Genomic DNA, 22376 nt, shown 5'->3' on the forward strand with positions numbered 1-22376 from the left:
CTTGATCATCTGTAGTTATCTTGAGTCTTCCCTGCTACCCTTTTTGTGAAATGGTACTACAATTGCCAACTTCCAGTCTTCTACTTCTGTCAATAGAGTGTGGCTAAATAAATCTGCTTACAGTTCTGCCTGAACACTCCAAAACTGTTTTAATAACTTTGGGTGTATCCTAGTGGATCCCATAGATTTTTTTAATTTTTACTTCTCCTACTTTTTTTTTTTTCTTCTTCTGTAAAAACCCTGCCTTGTAATTTATTGAGTCATAGCTATAAAAAGGTGTACAGAAAATTGAAGTCTTTGTAGAACGAAACAGGACAACAGAGACTCTGGTACTGTCAAGACAAATGTTGTTTTGTTGAACACCATTCCATCTTCATATTTTAATAGTAACTGGCATTAAACACTTGGATAATTTATTTTAAAGTACAAAGAATGAGCATGGAATTTCAAGTAAGGTTAACTGTGTTTATTATAAATGTGCCATATTTCACATGATATAAATTGTCAGCATTGTTGATATTATAGAACCGTAAAACATTTTGTAATCATCTCATCCAGTGTAACCAGTTGTTCGGTACAGCTCATTCTGTCATTGTGATAAATTGTTTTCCATTGGAGTAAAGCTAAGTCAGTTTCCAAACCTTGAAGTCTTTTTAAAGTTTAAAAGAAAGACATATATAGGACTTCCCTGAAAATAACATATTGTCCAGTTTCAAGTAGTTTGGTATGGCGATCATTACTTATGATTTGTTTTTTTATGTGACTTTTTCTCATCAGGTCCTACTGCTAGAAAATACATCTAATTTTCATATTATATTTCTGCTTCCTTTAGCAGTTCACATGGTGCAGTGAGTTGTTTGAAACACATGTAGACAACATTAAAGAAAAATATTTAAATATTTATTTTTCTGAAATCTTAATATCTACATTGATTTAAACAGATTTATAAAGGTATACGAATTAGAACATATTTCAATATCTATCTATGTATAATACAATTTAGGGCTGATACGCCCTATTATACTTTCCTACAAGTCCAAGAGCTTTGTGTGGGCAACCAGTACAAATGTATACAGCCCTCTACTCACTTGCATAGGGAAACCTCCTCCATTAATTTAAAGGGGACATAGCCTTTTGTATTAAAACATGACAAAATGTTTGTAGGTTTCATTACACATGGTCATTTTGGGTGTAATCTAGACATATTAATTTGACTTTTGACTAGATAAACTATTGGACTTGTGCACCCGAACCAAAAACAATTCAGACACATTTTTTGTATAGTTTTTGGTCCATTTGTTTTCAGACATCAAATTTCATTTGATGCCCTTTCAGTTTGGATGAAATTCTGAGGGCTTTTCCATTCGGAAACAAAAGTTGTCACCTTCGCTCATTTACTGAGTCCATTTAACGTCTCCCTACCTTTCCCGCCAACAACATGTCCCTGGCTGCTGTCATGTCCCCTCCTACTTAGCTAATGAATATGACTTAATGAACCATTAATTGTAAAACAGGTATTCCAATTTTAACCCTCAAGATAACTTCATTATTATCATCATCTATAATCATATCATTGATGCAGATTATTGTTTTCTGTAATATTTTGTAGTAGTTTCTGGCTGTAATAATGTTTCTTTATCTGAAACGCTATCTGAAAAGAGTGGTAACAATCCAGATAAAACATTTGTTTTGTTTGTGTAGTTAATCAAAAAGTCCTGTAGTAGACGAGAAGGGGAATGCTTGGTACAACTCATTATCCCCTATTATGTTAAGTAAGAATGATAACTATTCTATTATAGCTACACTTAAAAATCTAAAAGGAGGAACACCATGGAGAGTGGATCCAAAAATATTTAGTAGGAAATATCTGATACTATCAGGTCATTCATATGGTATTTTAATTGGGTAATAAGGAAATAAAACATTCACTACAGAATGAATAAACATTTACAGTAATTGTTTCCTAACACCAGGTATAGTAGGTAGAATATATTAAAGGTTTTGCTCTTACTTCTTCAGGAAAGATGACATGTGGAACCCGCACAAAGTTATATATATATTTTTATAATATATTGAACCTTCCTGAGAAATCGGTACTTGTTTATATAAGAAAACACTAGATTTTGTTATATTTAAACAATCTTATAGGGCATATGGAAAATAATGTGATATTTTTTATCCTACCCTGCTGTAATTTTGAAACTGTATATGAGTCTCAAACTGCTATTATACCTTTATTCTTTCAGGAACAGTAAGGCCAATACAGACTGTCATTCAATATTCTACAGTTTCTGGATGCAAGAAGATGCACAATCCCACCCTCACAAGGCGTTTAAATCATGGCTCTGTAAGGAGAATAACCTTTGATAATCCCTCCACTTTTAGAACATCTGACACAATGGAAGTACTTGGCCACTGTTACCCCATAGATGGTTATACCACTGTTACTAGTAAAATCCTTTCTAAAGTTGGGAAGAACTTGCACAGTCAGAAGTATCATCCTTTATGGCTAATAAAAGAGAGAATAAAGGAACATTTCTATAAACAATACATAGGGCGCTTTGGAAATCCTCGGTTTTCTGTCTATGATGACCTATGCCCCGTTGTCAACACACAGCAAAATTTTGATAGTTTACTTATCCCATTGGACCATCCCAGCAGGAAAAAGGGAGACAATTACTACCTGAATCATACTCATATGCTACGTGCTCACACTTCTGCCCATCAGTGGGATCTGATTCACTCAGGGCTGGACGCGTTCCTGGCTGTGGGAGATGTTTATCGCAGAGACGAGATTGACAGAAGTCATTACCCTGTGTTTCATCAGATGGAAGGTGTTTGTCTCTTCTCCAACCATGAGGTAAAGCTGCTAACATAGATGTTACTGTGGCGTTTCTCAGCCAGCGGTACAGTGGTAGCCAGTTTTAAATTATGAAAATGCTTGTAATTGGTAGAAACATTTATGATGGCACCTACAATGTGTTAAAGCAATACAGTAACCCAAAATGATGGTGCCTGCAGTGACGTCTTCTCCCCAATCCTCCAATAATGGGAGAGGACACCACCACAAACGCCGTCTTTTTGCCCACGTTTCAACTCAGGGCAATATGGCGCCGCTTGCGGTGATGTCTTCTCCCATAATTTGAGGGATGGCTGCTCTAGTGCTGCCATTTTGGCAGAACTTCCAGCCAGATTATGTCCGTGGATGATGTGAACAGAGACAACAGGTTGATGATTGAAGAGAAGGGAGAAGACAGAAGAGGAAGTGGTTGACCGAGAAGGTAGAGAAACATTTAGAGAACGTGAGAGACGTGGACGAGAATGAGATTGAGTGAGACGTGAGAGATTTGTGGGTGGCATGCTTATACATTACACACTTCAGTACACCAATACAGATTCATGCCGATGCACTTTCACATTAATGTACACTCACTTCCCTTTAATTACACACTCATACTCATACCCCATCACACAGTTACCCAAGAGACACATGCAACATCCCCACACCTCGCAGCCTCACACTGTGCTAGCAGCCTTAATATTCCTGCAGGGATCATTTAACATTGTGTTGTACATCTACTTATGCAAGTTGGCATGTCCAACTCCACTAGCTCTGCTGCCTATCTTGATTGCTGCTGGCCCAAAATGAGCACTGCCTTAAAATGTGTGCTAATACCTCAGGACTGTTCCAATTGAGGGCCGGATTCTGAGACTTTGTCCTATGAAGTAGTCATCAGATCCTGTCAATGGGAGATCAGTTCTGTGATGTGGCCGCTATCTGGTTCACTTTACTTCACACCTGGATATGACCTGGATATGCATAGCTTCAGCGTTTCACAAGGAGACTGTATGGGAGCACTGATATGATGCAAACTGGCCCGTGATTGCCAGCAGCTTGGTGGGACAGCAGAACTATGCCTGAAAATTGGAACACTCTAAAATGCCAGGTTCTTGTGATTTTACAGAATGAGACAAAGACCTATACAGTGAACAATTCAATTGCAAAACAAACTGAAATCTTTGAGGGGGAAAATTATATTAAAAAAACCCTCAAACCGGCACAGCCTCTTATAACTGGGGCTGTGGCTGTGTTCAGAATTAACCAATCACATTCAAACCCATGTTAAAAGTCATTACACACCTGCCATCATTTAAAGTGACTCTGATTAATCACAAATAAAGTTCAGCTGTTCTAGTAGGATTTACCTGACATTTGCTTAGTTGGATCTCAGAGCAAAAGCCATGGTCCGCAGAGAGCTTCCAAAGCATCAGAGGGATCTTGATGTTGAAAGAGACCAGTCAGGTGAAGGGTACAAAATAATTTCCAAAGCATTAGCTATATCATGGAACACAGTGAAGACAGTAATCATCAAGTGGAGACAATATGGCACAACATAGACATTATCAAGAACTGGACATTGAAATTGATGAAAAGACGAGCAGAAAACTGGTCAGGAGGCTTACAAGAGGCCTACTGCAACATTAAAAGAACTGCAGGAGTTTCTGGCCAGTACTGGCTGTGTGCTACATGTGACAACAATCTCCCGTATTCTTCATATGAATGGGCTATGAGGTAGGGTGGGAAGACGGAAGCTTTTTCTTACAAAGAAAACATCAGGTCCCCCAAAACCATGTGGGAAAATGTGTTATATTCTGATGAAAACAAGGTTGAACTTTTTGGCCATAATTCCAAAAGGTATGTTTGGCGCAAAAACAACACGGCACATCACCCAAAGAACACCATACCCACAGTGAAGCATGATGGTGGCAGCATCATGCTTTGGGGCTGTTTTTCTTCAGCTGGAACCGGGGCCTGGAGGGAATACCAGGCAATTTTGGCACAAAACCTTCAGGGTTAGGAAGATGAAGAGTAAGTTCACCTTTCGGCACGACAGCAACCCAAAGGCACACATCCAAATCCACAAAAGCATGGCTTCACCAGAAGAAGATTAATGTTTTGGAATGGCCCAGCCAGAGCCCAGACCTGAATCCAATTGAACATCTGTGGGGTGATCTGAAGAGGGCTGCGCACAGGAGATGTCCTCACAATCTGACAGATTTGGAGTGCTTTTGCAAAGAGTTGGCAAATATTGTCAGGTCAAGATGTGCCATGCTAAAAGACTCCTACCCAAAAAGACTGATTGCTGTAATAATATCCAAAGGTGTTTCAACAAAGTATTAGTTTAAGGGTGTGCACACTTATGCAACCAGGTTATTGTGAGACTGTTTTTATTATTTTTTCCCCCTCAAAGATTTCAGCTTGTTTGGCAATTGAATTGTTCATGTTATAGGTTACATTAAGGGTGGAAAAAGTTCTGACATAATTTACCTTTGTCTCATTCTTTAAAATCAAAGGAACCTGGCATTTTAACAGAGGTGTGTAGACTTTTTATATCCACTGTACATGGTGGCATCACCCAGTTGTTGCATATTTGTCGGCTGCACATCCATGATGTGAATCTCCCGTTCCACCACATCCCAAAGGTGCTCTATTGGATTGAGATCTGGTGACTGTGGAGGCCATTGGAGTACAGTGAACTCATTGTCATATTCAAGAAACCAGTTTGAGATTATATGAGCTTTGTGACATGGTGCATTATCCTGCTTGGAGTAGCCATCAGAAGATTGGTACACTGTGGTCGTAAAGGGATGGACATGGTCAGCAAAAATACTTAGGTAGGCTGTCGTGTTTAAACAATGCTCAATTGGTACTAAGGGGCCCAATGTGTTCCAAGAACATGTCCCTCACATCATTACACCACCACCAGCAGCCTGAACCGTTTATACCAGGCAGGATGGATCCATGCTTTCATGTTATTTACACCAAAGTCCGACCCTGCCATCTGAATGTTGTAGCTGAAATCAAGACTCATCAGACCAGGCAACATTCTTCCAGTCTTACATTGTCCAGTTTTGGTGAGTCTGTGTGAATTTTAGCCTCAGTTTCCTGTTCTTAGCTGAAAGGATTGGTACCCGGTGTGGTCTTCTGCTGCTGTAGCCCATCTGCTTCAAGGTTCAACGTGTTGTGCATTCAGAGATGGTATTCTGCATATCTTGGTTGTAACAAGTGGTTATTTGAGTTACTGTTGCCTTTCTGTCACCTCGAACCAGTCTGCCCATTATCCTCTGACATCAACAAGGCATTTTCGTCCACACAACTTCCGCTCACTGGATATTTTCTCTTTTTCGGATCATTCTCTGTAAACCCTATAGATGGTTGTTTGTGAAAATCCCAGTAGATCAGAAGTTTCTGAAATACTCAGACTAGCCGTCTGGTGCTCAGTTTAAACTTCTTCAGCAAGTTGTCCTGACCATGTCTACATGCCTAAATGCATTGAGTTGCTGCCATGTTATTGGCAATTAAGGTGTACTTAATAAAGTGGCCAGTGAGTGTAGATTGAGTGTACATTTGGTGTGATAGACACCACTAGCAAGGATGCCCACAAAATATGTGCTCCAGAAATAAGTACCTTTATCAGTTTAACAGTTGTGTCACATAATGTAAAATCTTGGGTGTAATACATACTGATTTAGGGGGTACTTATTATACCCCTCTTGAAACTGTGGCTGCAATGCTGCCTGTATCTGGTCGTCTTCTCCACCATAGTAATTGACAAAAGTTAGCAAGGTCACCAGCAAACCCCTCTCCATCGGTGTTCCCACAGACCCAGCAGGCTGAAATTATGGTGATGGTCTGATTTATGAGACAGTAATATAACTTGAATGGCTAAAGGCTGGTTTTCAATTTCAATATTCAATTAATTAGTATTATTTTAAAAACAAGCAAATTAAACTTAATTAAAGGTCAAACTTATTAAAGCAGAATCTGAGCAATTCTCAGGCCAAATGCTAAAATTGTCACAGGTTTTGACGTTATAATTAAGATTGCGCACTTTGTAGGAAATTCCGGATCTTTTTCTATCTGTAAGATCTTTAAAAAAAAAACCTTCAATTACACAAGCAAAATTATTATGTATAAAAGTAAAGTAGGTTTTATTTGTCAGGCGCTTATTATTTAATTGGTCTGTGCCGTTGCCATGAGCACCGCTGCTGTTTAAATGAATACATATTAGTACTATACACACCAAAATTTTGACTACAGATCTTCAAAAAAAAAAATAAAAAAAATTGTGGAGATGGAGTTGATGACTCTGGAGGGATAACAGCTGAAAAAAACAGAATTACTGCAATAACAAATCAAATATTACAACACCAATGTGAGTCCTGCTTTATCAGATGAATTATTAAGCCATTTAACCCCTTAAGGACAGTGGGCGGTCCCTAAACCCATTGAAAACAATGCATTTTGTCATTAAGGGGTTAAGTGTTTATTATTATTATACTTTATAAAGCACCGACAGATTCCGCAGCGCTGTACAAGATGAAAATTTTACAGATTATGACAAGTACAATACAGCAATTGACATACAGATACAAGAGGAATGGAGGGCCGCAGGAACTTACAATCTAGGTGGATAAGGGGTGAGGACTGCGTGGTAGTGAATGATGTTAATGTAGGGCGGGATAAGGGTTGTAAGTGGGTGAGAGGGAAGTTTGGATGTTTGTCAGTGGTTGGCTTCCTTGAAGAGAAACGTTTTTAGGGAGCGTTTGAAGGAGGGAGAGAGTTCCAGAGGGTTGGTGCTGCGCGAGAGAAGTCCTGTAGGCGGGCGTGGGAGGAGGTGATAAATGAAGATGCGAGGAGCAGGTCATTGTTGGATCTTAGAGGGCAGGCTGGAGCATATTTGCTGATGAGAGAGGATAGGCAGAAGGGAGTGACGTTAGTGAGAGCTTTGTAGGATAGAGTTAGTATTTTGAATTTAATTCTTCTAACAATGTTAATTCAACTACAGTTTAGGTCAGGGCTTGACAAACCAGGATTTTGCAGGGCTGCCATAAGGAGTTTGGTGTAGCGAATGCTGTTAGGGTGCCCCATGTCACTCCACTGTGCACTCGCAGGAAAGCATAGTGTGACGGATGCACGATGGCAGAATGGAGTCAGTCTGTATATGTATAGTGCTGGAGTCAGTCTGGGTGTGTGTACTGTAGTATCAGTATGTGTGTGTGTGTGTGGTTAAATGTATAGTGCCAGAGTCAGTATATTTACTGTAGCGTAGTGCTAGATTCAGTGTGTTTGTGTCTATAGTGTTAGAGTGTGCATTTTTATAAATGTATATTGTTAGCCAGTGTGTGTGCATGTGTATACGAGTAAGGTGGTAGCATGTATGGTGTTCTTTACATTACAATATGGCATTACCATGAGTGAGTGTGTGTATTAGTGTATAGTGTTAGCATGTGTGTACATGAGCGTAGAATGTTAGCGTGTGTGTTTGTATGTTACTGTAGTGTGTTAGTGTTTGTGAGCATAAGATGTTAGAGTGTTTCTGTTACTGTATGGTTACTGAGTGTGTAAATGTATGTTAGTGTTATTTATGTATGTTAGTATGTTGGCAAGGCTCGATAAACCCTAGATGCCAGGTTGGGTAATATGTGAAAATAAAAACATCTCACTGGGGAAGAAAAAAAAAGCTTGACAGAAGTTGAGTTTAAATTGGCCCAGTTCGACAGGAGACTTTTTGTAAAAAGAACTATTGTTTGTATTAGCCAGTTTATCTATGTGTAATGCTTTTGGTACCTTTGTAACTTGACTGACAAATTGAACCTCAGTGAATAGATCCAATTATTTATTTGATTTTTTTCCTTGCCTGGTTTTGACCAATGCTAGGAATTATTGTGGAACAGAGTATCACAGAATACAGTGAAAATAATGTGGCATCAACATTTTTGAGGTTACTGATCGGATATAAGAAAATGTCACAGCAGTGTGACTGCCAATGATTTTATTATTATTATTATATTTTTTTAAATGTTTTTTTTTTACAGTTTTGTGATTTATATTTCTTACAGCTTAAAAGGATTTGAATACTTAATACATCTTCCAAAACACTGTTCAAAGGTCTACACTTTGTAATTGTATTTCCTAACTCCTGAGAGTTAATAAGAATTTAACAAAGTCATTTAAAAATCGTATTTAGTTTGTTAAATGTAAAACAGGGAACACTAAGAACACAGTAAATATGCTTGGCATTTGGCCAAGCTAGCATAATTTTAAACTTTGTTGCTTGACTTCTCTCTCTTGGCCATAGTTCCATAGGAGACACAGTGTGTTCTACAAAGCAGCCTGCCCCCCACCACCAAACTGATACATCCCAAGTGACACTTGTTACACAGACAGTCCCTTCTTGGGACCCAGTCCCTCTGTCCTTGTTCTCTCCTAATGGCCCTCTTTTTCAGGAGTTTAGAATGTTTGGTGGGAATGAATATATTGCAGTGTTCCACAGCCCTAATGTGTGTACAAACAGCAGGAATACTGGGTTTTTTGTGTAAATAAACTACATTATTCTTGTAACTGGCTTGGTTACATAAATAGGTATCAGTAGGACACCAAGTGTCATAAAAAGTATTGTTAAAACAATGACCCTATCACACCTGATCTCACCCCTAAAACAAAACTGCCTTTTGGCCATTTTAAATGTTACTGGGTGCCTAGTAAGGGGTCAGGAAAACTCATTTTATTTTATTTCTATGAAAACAATATATTGAATCGATCTCCAAAGCAAGGAAAGTATTTAAAAAGCTGCTTATGGTACATGGCCTTCTGAATGTCAGTATAAAGCCTTTTCTATTCTCATGCTTCCCAAAGGAGCATGACTGTTGTTCATTTGTCACAGTCTAGGATATAAATGTTCCTCTTGCACTGGCTGTCCTGTTTGCATTCAGTTTTCTAAAAGTAATGATTTGTTCATGTTTCTTCTGCCCCATGAGAGCTGGCAGAAAAATGACTTTGTATAAATAATTTAGAATTGTTATTTAAATCAAGACTTTTGATCAAATTTATCTAGCTGGAACAAAACCGCCCAAATCTCACATGAAGCCGTTTCATTTCTGTGATTTTTTCTTAAATCTAATTCAACATATGCTTGTTCCCTATGCTGGTGTAATGTTTTTAATCCTCTGGCCCCTGTTTTGGTTATTCTTACATAATAACCCCATAATACTTTATATTAAAGATATTGGTGGCCTCCTAAATCTAAATGACTTTGTTAGAAGATACAAAGAAATACAGATTATGGCAAGTTTCAACAAAACAATAGACAGAGGTAAGGGAGAGGAAAATTGTCAGGGATGAATTGGGAAACCATGCTCCAACTTGCACGTGATAAATGGCATTGGAATCCTCGCCCAATGAACTCCAAAGTGAATTTTACTTAAGTTGGTGTTGATGGTTTCGGCATACTTTGTATTGATATAAGATTTTACAATCAGTTATTATATTATATCTTTTAATGATTGCAAATACTAGTAGAATAGAAATGGTGTACAATACTTAAGAATTAGTTCACAATAACCTCACAAAAAAGTCCAAAGATTTTCAAAGAATATTTCACATTACAGACATATAAAGCGGAACTGGGACCGAAATCACTTCTTTATTATCGTCACATAATTTTCAATATTCAATAGAATGATTACGCCAACAACTTCATATGCTCTAAGAACACCACCTGACGCGTTTCGTCCAGTTTTTAGACATAGTCATATTTTGTTTTAACAACAGATGGACCTGAAATAAGAAACTGCACGATTCAATATGCTGAAAACACTAACTTCTTAGCTATAGTGGGTGTCAGGTATGTAAGCATAACAATCAGATGCATTAATGCCGTATAAATTAAATTAGTGCTGCTTTCCTGAACAATACACTGTTTACCACTGCAATCTATGCTGACCTTGCCCAGCTCCTAAACCAACTCTCCCTTGAAGCTTCACCCATCCCAGGTCATGCTGTAGACTTTCTTAATCCAGCACTCCCCCACCGGGTCCTGTTGTAGGCAACTGCCAAAGAAATGACAACCGCTCAGTGAAAGTACAATACGCAGCGCTTGTAATAAAGACTTCATTATCTGATCATTTACTTGCAGTCGCAGAATGAGTAGAATACTGCTCAACCATATTGTGTATGCATATCAGTGGTAAAAAGAAAAAGTCTGATTTTCCAAAGAAGTGGGAGTAGCAGTCTGGAGCCTTAGTGCATTCATCTGAAATTAGGAGTTTTGAAATGCAATCCTGTTTTCCATATTTCTGATTCATTTTAACAACTCCCGTTTGTTTATTTCATCTTACTTACAGCTTTCATACGCATGGTTCAGCTGTTACTAGAAATGTCAGTTCTGTACATTATTTGTTTATAATGATATGATAATATGATAATCAAAAGATTAATGGTGTCTGAAGCTTAATGCAGATGTTTAAGCAGTATGTCCCTTAAAAAACTGACCCAGCTTTTCTCTTGATATAGTTGTTTGCTGGAGTGGAAAACAAAGATTCTTGCCAATTGTTTGAACAAGGATTTCGCACGGCTACCAAACAGGAGAGCCATACCCTGGAAGCCGTGAAGCTGGTCGAATTCCAGTTGAAGAATACGCTTTCTAAACTTATGGCTCATCTATTTGGTGATGGTATGTAAGCTCTTCACTATGTTCTGAATGGAAATTTTTTGTTAAATTAATGGTATGCTGTAAAGTACAAGGATGCCCTTTGAAGCTTGTATATATGTACGACAGGATTAAGGCATAGAGACCACTGGCAGTTTGGATTTTAAAATTAAAAACTTGATGGACCTTTTTTCATTCTAAATTACTATGTATTAAAACGTTTTTGTGTGGGTCATAGGATTTTGGGGTTGATTGGTCAAAGTGGACAAAGCCTTCCCCATTCACCTCCTTTGGCCGTCATAAGAACATAGCATCTCAGATTGGAAGACAAAGAGTTTAGAAGATTACAATTTAAAAAGATAAAACATCAAAGCTACAAGTAATAATTGCCAGTACAAAGAGAATGTAGAAGTCACAGTACTTTATGTTCTAATATTAAAATAACCTTTGTACAGTATTTCATTTTTGTACTGGCAGTGAATATGCAATACTGAGCTTCCCAGCAGACCCCATTGAAGAGTCTTCAGTGCCATCAGTGATTCTCCTATTCCCACACCAATGCCCTTGTACATGCATTATCATACTTCACACAAACTGCCACACATAACTACACTCTGTCATATATATTAATGCACGGTTTGTAGTGTTCAATATTATGATCCTACTTTCTGAGGGGCTTGGTATCCTGAGGAAAACGCATGACATTTGCATGACTATAACATGCAAAAGCATGAGTTAATGATACAGGACTGGTTAATAAAAACAACTGGTATACGTACGTAGCTATCAAAACATCTCACAAACTAACCATCCACCTTGTAAAGACCAATTGCCTGAGAAGAGGAGCCAATATGCCTATGATTAAGTACCATTTGACACCAAATGCATAAGGCTTATTATTTTGTTTACCTTTATCTCATCCCCAGCTTTATGAATCATGATATGACTTATTTGTAAGAATAATGATTACTCTCTGCAGTGATGGTATACAAGACATGAGTGGTTTGGATAGTGGAAAATGGGAATGTGCAGGTAGAAAAGGATGCTTGGAACATTTGGTAATAACATGTGATGTTTGTTGAACCCAAGGTTATTAACATACCATAACAATTATATGGCAAATATTATAATAAGGACGCATGGTTTGAAGAAAGGGTTTACATCCTGAATCTTCAACTCATGAAAGTAGTGAATCTCTTTGGAAACTTTGACTAATATCTGGAAATTCTTCCACTCACAGTTAATTGCTTATACCGGTATTTCTGTGTCTATTCCTGTTTTTTTATTATTTATAAAATGACTGACTATTTCTTATATGATTAAACAAGAAAATCAATCACTGCAGATAACATTTTGCTTAATTGCCATTATCCAAGCATTGCTATCAAAGCCTGTTACTGTTAGGTGTGTTAGCGAATGTGTAAATCCTGGACAACACATTTAAAGTCAACAAAATGGTATACTTTGTAGCAACATAAAAATAAAGTATTCTTTTAAGTCTCACCAGAATAAAACTTTAGCTGATGCGCTATGAACCTGTCAACATTGGCAGATTTACCTGAGACAGAAGTGACATCTTCTCTTTCGAATTTGCTTTATATCTGTTGTAGTTTCAATAAAAGCAAGGCCGGATTCCCCACCGTTCCAGTGGGGGAGCTATTTTGATTGTTTAAATCTAATAGCTCAAAAGAAGAAAGAACGCTTAACAAAACATGTGATCCGAGCAGCAGTAAAAGTCTTTTTAACATTGTTTATTGCGATCAGTTTTTATTTCCTGGCGATTATAGATTATAGTTGTAGAACACAACTTGATTTGTTATAAGATCTGCATTTGTTCATGTTAAGATGTACACCTTGCTATCAATAAAGCAGCTGGCTGGTCATAATTTTATGGCTGAATTAAAAGAGTTGTTTGTCACTCGTCTTAATTATAGACATATTTTGCATAATGAAATAGATGAAGAAGTGTAAATGTCACGCGCCATTATCTTAGTCTTGTTCTTTCATATTAATCATTTTTTTTAGCATGGAGGATACCAGCAAACCACGAGCATGATGTTACTAGTTTGCTGCACTTTGTTACTATTTTTGTTGTGTAGGAAGTTATAATATTAACTCACAATTAAACCAGAAGTGTGTTATTTAACATTTCAACTCAAGGACTTTACTATATGTAAATATGTATATCATTTTTATTCACATTTCTGACAAGTTTGTCAGACTTCCAAACAATTCTTAGAATTTCAAAGTAATTTATTATTTGAGTCTATGATTAAAAATTCTGATGCTGAAAAAGAATAGAAAATGAGATGTCATGGATTTAAAATAGACATCTGGAAAGCTCATCCTTAGTGACAAGTAAACAAATCGCTAAGATATTTCTAACATAAAGTGTTCTCTTTTTATATGGTTTCATCTGTGACTTTTACTTTTCTGAGTTGCCTGCAAATATTTGGCACAAGAAGGTGACACCTCTGGCCCTTCAGTATACCTCAACAGTCTGCTTTTTATGGCATGGTTGTGCATCCAATTAATCATGCCATGTTCGGTGCCTTGCATTAAGACCACATTTAGAAGCACTGCCTTTATATAAGATCTCCCTAAGAATTTTCAATTCAGGATCTAGACTCTTTTTAATCTAATGCAGTGCAGAAGGCCATGACCTGTGCTTAGGGATTCCAAAGACAAGAGATTTTATCTCCATGAAACAAGTTTCATCACAGCATCTTCATACATGTGTGAAAATCTAATAAAACGTTGGCCAGAATCTGGAAAATGTGTAGTAATGTGTGGCACACCTCTATTGAAATATCTGTTTCGGAAGGAGGACTTACAGGTTGTGATTGGCACAAAGCAAAACTCTGTGAGTCTTCCACATTAAAAAGAAAAAAACAAACCAATCTTGTATTATTTAACCAGCCTGTTGACTTCTTTAAGACCTCAGTGCATTTCTGTGAATCGTATATTGCAGGGTTTTTTGAATGATTTATTTCCAAAAGTGTGCCCTTTTAACTTTGGTTATTCTTATGTTAGATGGTATAGTTCAATATAAACAAGTCTCCCCGCCGATTCCTATTTCTCCACGAATACAATTGGAAACTGTAAAATATTTATGGTGGCACAGCAAAATGCAAAAATACCTCCAGTAATAATGAATAGTTAATAATTAATAATAATCATCTGTCATCTGTCTTTATTTCATTTTTTTCATTCAATTAAGCACAATGTATTTAAACAAAAACACAACATTTTTAATGTTCAAGAAACCCACTTGTGATATGTGACTCTTTAGGAAAAAAGGAATACTTTCCATGTTCACCATTCATTCCCATGATTACAGAATGACAGAATATCGTGCTGTTTTCTTGCTTCATTTTCTTGCTTAATGATTGATTTGCTTGTACAGAGCATCTGAGTTTCACAAACTGCTCTTCAGATTGGAGAAGACATGGGTGGTTTTCCACCAGTTTGAAGATTTATTGACTTAAACCTTAGTAACTGTGTTTATGAGATTTTTGTGGGTATTTGGAAACTGCTAAACAAAATGCCTATTTGGTACTTGGGTCTAATCATGTTTTGTTCCCTATTTAGAAATTGAAATCCGATGGGTAAACTGTTATTTTCCATTCACACATCCCTCTTTTGAAATGGAGATTAAATTCCAGGGTGAATGGATGGAAGTTTTGGGTTGTGGTGTGATGGAGCAGGCATTGGTGAATTCTGGTAAGAAGTTTTTTTTTATCATTTAATATTATATTCAATATGAAATGAAATACTACATGATTCTGATTGGAAGGAATAGGAGGTAGAGGTAATTTGCTTAAGTAGGTTTACTTGCAGTTATTTGGAAATAAGTGACCTGAATAACCCTAAGTTGTATCAGAAGAAGGTTTTCTATGTTGGACATTTAATTCTAGAAGAAGACCTAGAGCACTTTCATGTTTAACGTTTTCACTTTAATTATATATGTTTCCTCAATGTAGATGGATAGGATATTGTTATACATTATCCACATATTTTACCTTTAACCATTAGTTGGAGTCAGTATGTGATGTAAATATAGTTTGAAGCAAGGTCATGGAACATCCCAAGTTTTAACATTTTAAGTACAACGTCACATCCATATGAAGATTTGCAATAGGTGCTGGGATGGCAGGTGCTCTGTAGGCAGAATTTGCGTACTTAATGCATGCACATATTTAAATTAAATATAAGTTGTGGGCTTTTAAACTGTGTGATTCAAAATAAACATGAATATATGAATTTATGCACTAATTAGTCTGAAGAAAATGGCTTAACAGATGGTGCTTACAAATTATTTTACTCCATACCTATGTGACAGCATATTTTGTGTACATACTATGGATTTCTGAACCTTCTCTAAGTCAGGTGATACATCTAAAACTATTTTAGCTCAGGCATAGGGAATCAGCCTTAATAGAAGAAAAGTTGCTGGAAAATTCCACAATATGTTGGTTTTATCTGCTTTTTGGATTTCTAAAAGCAAATATGAACAAAGGTAGGTCAGGTTCAGAATATCATTTGTGGCTATGTGATCCTTCAGTGAACATACTGTTAACTCAAGGACTCTACCAGGATTATGCTAGCAGACTGTTATTGCTAGAGGTAGTTTATAACCATTAGTCCCTCTGCAAAGCTGTTATCACAAATATCTAAAGGTAGTATTAATATATTTTACTATTTATATAGAGTACTATTCAATGGACAAACAGGACACCACAAGTTGCACAGAAACATAAGGTGAGGATGGTACTCCACTGATTTGCCTTCAAAAGCAGTGCCACTGAGGTTACGCTACAGTACAGGCAACCATAGAGTCAAATCAGGCAGAAATCTGGTTTTGTAATTCCAACAACTAATAAATGCATGCAGCAATTTGCATTTGAGTCCATGTGGAATGAAATCAAATATGCATTAAAAAAGAATATACAATTTTGGGGAATAAGCTGTGCCCATGTGTCGGACTCTCGACATCCTAGAGATGGCAGATTTATTTTGTTGCTACCTTGTTCATAATTAAAAATGGCCATTAGTTTAGCCCAGTGTTTGCACCCAAGGACTTCTTAACACTTGTGAGGCCATATGTAGTACTCTCTATTATGTACATGCACAGCACCTAGAGCTCTCATTTTATCTATTATGTTAAGAAATACTTGGATGTTTAAAGATATTTTGCTGTGAAATATAATTAAGCAGCCATTTCATGAAGACCTAAACATAATTGTCTACTTTCTTAACACCATGACTGTAAAGGGTCTTCAGCAGTGTAAATAAGGTGAATACCTAACTCATGTGACTCAATATATTCTTCCCTGCACAGCACAGGCATACATAATTAATAATCCTTAATGTGATGTCTCATTTATCATGAATTGTCCAGACACAATAAGGTTATGAAATGGCATGTTTGCGTAAGAAGCCACAAGATTAAATTCTGCTTTACAATAGTAGCATCAATATACACACACACACATATGCACACCATAACAAGTAGTAATATACTTTGTACAGTGTATATTCACATGTGTATTTAATGGGAAAATGCATTTTTCATTTAAGAAGAAAGACATCAAAGGTCAGTAAAAACAACCTTCTTAGTAAGCTAAAGAGCAGCTAGTGACTCATTCAGTAAACATCAGTTTGTTTATGCTGTGGGATGATTTTGTGTTAACACCATGAAACACACTAAGTGGAATGCCGAATGTGTTTATAGTATACTCCCACATAAAGTACCTGACCCTTAAGCACCTAGAACACTATTTTGTGTATATGGAAGAGCAGCACTACTTGATGCACACTTGCAGTTGGCACAAATTGATGCAGGTTTAGAAATGGGCAATGGTTTACTAGCACATGAATAACTCAGTGAGGGATATGTATAAGGATTACTATTATTACCATATTACCATTGCTTGCAATAAGAATTGGATGATTGTACTTTTCCAGTTGTATGAGTTGGGAATGCACTGAATACATCCACAATTCTAATGTTACAGTACTGTGCAAAAGTTTTAGGCAGGTGAGAAAATGCTGTAAAATAAGAGCTTTTATAAACATATTTTATTTTTATCATGTAACAAAATGCTAAAGTGAAGACAAGAAAAATCAAAATCACATTTTCCCTTCAAAACAGCAATTCTTTTAGGAACACCTACAGCCAAATATTTCAGAGGTCTAAAACACCTGTTACCATTGTTGTGGAAATCAAAAGTTGTGATGACCACTAGACTTCTTTGAATATATAAAAGTTTATTCCGGATATAAGCAGCTGCAGGGAGACCTGCACAAAAGCAGGCATTTCTGACAGCTTTACAATTTCTCACTATTTATATATATAAATTGATCACAAAAGAAAATTAGTACACAATTCCTAAACATTGGCACAATTAGAATAACTCTATTTTTTACTATAAAAGGCAACACGTTTAACTTGCATAATATTAATATGTATGACATGGATGGGTTTCAGTAATGATAAGCAGGCATCCTTTGCCCTGAAGTTGACTCCTAGTCTACACTTATAGTCCAGTTTCTCACCACCTGATTTGGTTGTTTAATTTGACCTCTTACAGGATGTTCTACAGAAACATACTTCCTCCTAGGCATTAGACTTTTATCACCAAGATGCAGAATACATTTAACCTCCTATTACCCATAGTCCTCACATCCTAATATTCCACACCATTTTTCTGCATCCCAGTTCCTGTGTTTTCGCAAATAGTTGAGTTACTTGGCCTTGTTTCCATGTCGCAAGTTTTCTATGAAGACCATTTCTGACCAGCCTTATCTCGGAACAGGATTTGATCGGTTATTATGCCCTGCCAGGATTCGCATTACTTGTTGCTGCTGCCAAGACCTCAGGCCAGCAGCCTCTCCTCGGAGTGAAAATTAATCAGATCAAGGCCAACGGCCTCTCGTTGGAGTGAACACTGATCAGAACAGGGCTGGCTCAGAGAAGCTAGACACCCAGCTGGGCCACTAGCTTCTGCTCCTCAGAGGTCCCCTCTTCCTCCTGTGCAATATGTCCTGCTCATCTGGTTGTACGTTGACTCCATTCACTGCATCTTCCCTTGGGGTGTGAATCTTAACATCACACAGGATCTCTTTCAACTGCTGCTCAGACTTCCTTAGCTGGAGAGACTATGCTGGCACTGAATTTTGTTTCCAAATTTGTCCGAGCCAAGAAGTCAAGAAATTAAATTAATTACTCGAAAACAATGGTCACCATGCACACGTCTAGCATACAACTTGTGTGTATAAAGAATATCTCCTGTTTATCCCTTCTGTTTTCACAAATCTGGACAAAATCTTCAATTAAATCATACTCCCAAGCTTTGAACAATGTGCAGCTTTGTACATGGAGGGCACCAGCTACAAAAAAATAAATAACTAAATGAGTAGTGTTTCTGCTGAAATAAGTGAGGTAATTTCACCAATTCCTGAAAAAAAAGGAAAACACTACCCCTTAAAAGCAAGGCACCCAAACATTTATGCTCATTGCAAAAAAATTCTACTAAATAGTACTATATTTAAGAAAAAAAAGTTGACTTGTATGCAGTAAATACAATAAACCAGGAATAATTAAACCAAAGACAAATGAAGGGAATAATGTAAATGACTATAAAGAGCTAGCCGACTACTTAAATAAATGCTTCTGTTCTGTTTTTACACAGGAAGATGATGGTGAGGGACCCTTGTTAGCCAAGAAACATAGGGTTTACAGAGGAAGAGGTTCTACTTGAACTCACCAAAGTAAAAACAGACAAATCAATGGGACCTGATAGGATACACCCAAAATTATTAAAAGAGCTTCGATGTGTCCTTGCAAAAAAACTAGCAGATCTAGTTAACCAGTCACTAATGACGGGAGTAGTTCCAGATGACTGGAAGTTGGCAACGGTAGTACCACTGCCCAAAAAAGGTAGTAGGGAAGACTGAGCCAACTATATACAAGTAAGCCTTACATCAGTAGTTGGCAAGTTAATGGAAACCATGCTAAAGGATAGGATTGTTAAATATTAAGTAAATGGTTTGCATGATCAGAAACAGCACAGGTTCACTACAGGGAGATCTTGTCAAACTAGCTTAATTATTTTTTGGACTGGATAACTAAGATAATAGACCAGGGAGGAACTGTTGATATAGCTATCTAGATTTTAGTAAGGCATTTGACAATGTCCCTCATAGAAGACTTATAAATAAATTGCAGTCTATGGGTATGGATGCCAGAAAATTTTAATGGAAAAGCCAACGGTAGGGTGATACAGAAGGTTGTAGTTAATGGTGTATATTCAGAGGAAGGACTTGTTACTAGTGGAGTACTTCAAGGATCAGTATTGGGACCTGCATTATTTAATATTTATATTAATAATATTACAGAAGGTCTTAATGGTATGATATGGTCTTTTTACAGATGATACAAAGGTCTGCAACAGGGTAGACATTCCGGGTGGAACAACGCAAATGGTGAATGACTTAGGTAAATTAGAAGAATGGTTGAAAGTGTGGCAGCTGCAGTTTAATATTAATAAATGTTAAATAAAAATCCTAAAGCAGAATATATTATTGGTGGCATTGTTCTGTCAGTAACAGAAGAGGGGGCGTTAGGAGTAATTATTTCTGATTACTTAAAGGTAAGCAGACAATGCAATAAAGGCAAGCTTATTTGAAAGGAGGAGCAATTTTAGAACAAGAGGCCGTGTTCTAAAAGTTGAAGGCCAGAGGCTTAGATGTATAAATGAAATGGTCTCCCAGCAGCAGTGATGGAGGCTAATACAGTAAGGTAATTTAAACAAGCATGGGTTAGACATAAAGCTTTCCTTACTGTAGGACCTGACCAAAGACTGATAGGAGTTTAAACCCCTTACATTAGGAAAAATAGGCAGACTAGATGGGCCAAATGGTTCTTATCTGCTGTTAAATCCTTTGTTTCTACATATAGCTATTGTTTAATATTGTAAAATATATCTTATAGACAGGAAATACTAATCCATAAAAAGAAGGGGAACTTGTGGTTTATCAATAATTCAATTTAATATTTTGAACTGGAATGCTAAACTATGCTAGTCAAATAATAATTTCTGTTAATGTGCCATAAAATTAACAAAGCAAAAAAAATCACGAACAAGTTCTGCTCAGAAAATAATAGCCATTCCCTGAAGACCGCATGTACATAATAGAAAAGCTGGGACTATGAGCCTGAAGAAAAAATGTGAAAATTGATTATTTTTTTTAATATGTGCTGTTCTTTTCAATTGTGTGTTGTCTCAGATTTCTTTTTATTTTATTGTTTTTTTATTTATTAATTTTACATAACTGGTGCTTCATTGGTATTTCAGTACTCACAAGAATAGTACTGGAATGGAGAGATAAATTTGCCGTGACACTCGTGCTATACCTTTTAAAAAAATAGTTAATTGTCGAATGGTTGTAATGAATATGTACATAATAGTTGTTGGAAAATGTAGTATGAACAGCTAGGAAAGGTGACTACCGAAACTGTAGGTAAATCACACTGTATGCAATACTTCAGATATTTTTTCCTGCTGTTTTGCTTCAAAAACCTAGCACACACATAAATCTACCACGTGCAGAATAAATGGACGATAGTTCTCCTTTGAGGCTAACAGATCATAAATCATAGGCATGTGGCTGCACACTACACCTTTACAGCGTGTGTCCACAAAGGTTGGTGAAAGGTGTTGTCGGCACCAGCCCATTGACCATTTACCCAGTATGGCCACCAGCTAGTCAAGACTTGCATGATAAGTTGATGCCTAGACTGTTGTGTTCAAGCATATTTTACTGGTATTTTTTGGCCAAAAATCCGTATAGATTCTTAATTTTTAGATTGTGTATACAACAAGGGTGAAGAATCTGTATTGACAAACCCTAGATGGTTCCTAGGAGCACTGTACTTTGCATAACGGAGGCCCCGCATTGCTGCCTAGTACCACCAACACAAACTTTTGTATACCACTGGCCTGTGCTTCCTCAGTCCCAACATGCTGACTGACCACGGGAGATGATACCATTTCATGGCACTCAGATGCAAGCAGAGTGTGAGGGCCGGAAGGGAGCAGGCAGCAGAACAGCTGTCCTGAACAAAAAAAGAATGAGGTGTGTTAGTATGTGTGTAAGAATGTAACTGTGTGTGTTAGTGAGTGTGTGCTTATTTGTTTGTTTAGCCAGCAACTGGATGAATATTTGCAAAAACATAATATTCAGGGATATCATTTTTAAATTATGGGGAAACAGCTTCTTGATCCAAGGAGAGATCTGACTGCCATTCTGGTGTCAAGAAGGAGCTACAAACTGTTTTTTTCCCTTCTTTTGGATCAACAACAATTGACAGATGTGGGAAAGGCTGTCTTTTTTCAGCCTATGTAACTATGAGTCTTTTACTTTGCTGGGAGGAATTCTGACCCACTCTTCTTGGCAGAATTGTTGTAATTCAGGTATATTGGAAGGTTTTCAAGCATTAACTGCCTGCCATGCCACAGCATATCGATCGTATTATTATATTTGGCTTCTCCTCCCCGGTCACATATTCACTGGCACATATATGTACACACACTCTCACATTTGCACAGACTTACACACTCATGCCAACATACACATCCGTACTCGCACGCAGGTCACGCGGAGCTGTGAGACCCAACAGCATTTAGCTCCAGGCTACCCGGCAGTTGGAGTACCAGACATTACATATGTAGTTTAAACGCAATGCTGCCTGTGCACAGTATAATGCACTGTGCATAGGCAGCATTTTTATCCCGTGACAGAACCTAAAAATGTTTTTCCCACTTTCTCTCTCCCTCCCTCACTCACCCTCCTTGGCTCAGCTGCAAGATTTACTTTGCT

The 22376-nt window shown here is 37.3% G+C and overlaps 1 protein-coding gene across 1 annotated transcript in view; it reads left to right on the forward strand.

The window, feature by feature from the left end:
* The first annotated feature begins 2305 nt into the window (after window positions 1–2305).
* LOC149302668 (phenylalanine--tRNA ligase, mitochondrial-like) overlaps window positions 2306–22376 on the forward strand; it is a 113422-nt gene continuing 93351 nt past the window's right edge. The window contains exons 1-3 of the mRNA XM_089482302.1: window positions 2306–2860; window positions 11357–11516; window positions 15084–15215. Of these exons, the coding sequence (XP_089338428.1) occupies window positions 2306–2860; window positions 11357–11516; window positions 15084–15215 (847 nt within the window). The remainder of the gene's footprint in view (window positions 2861–11356; window positions 11517–15083; window positions 15216–22376) is intronic.

The sequence above is a fragment of the Sceloporus occidentalis genome, unplaced genomic scaffold, assembly GCF_023333645.1.
Source record: "Sceloporus occidentalis isolate IW3139 unplaced genomic scaffold, rSceOcc1.0.p SCAF_18, whole genome shotgun sequence".
NCBI lineage: Eukaryota > Metazoa > Chordata > Lepidosauria > Squamata > Phrynosomatidae > Sceloporus > Sceloporus occidentalis.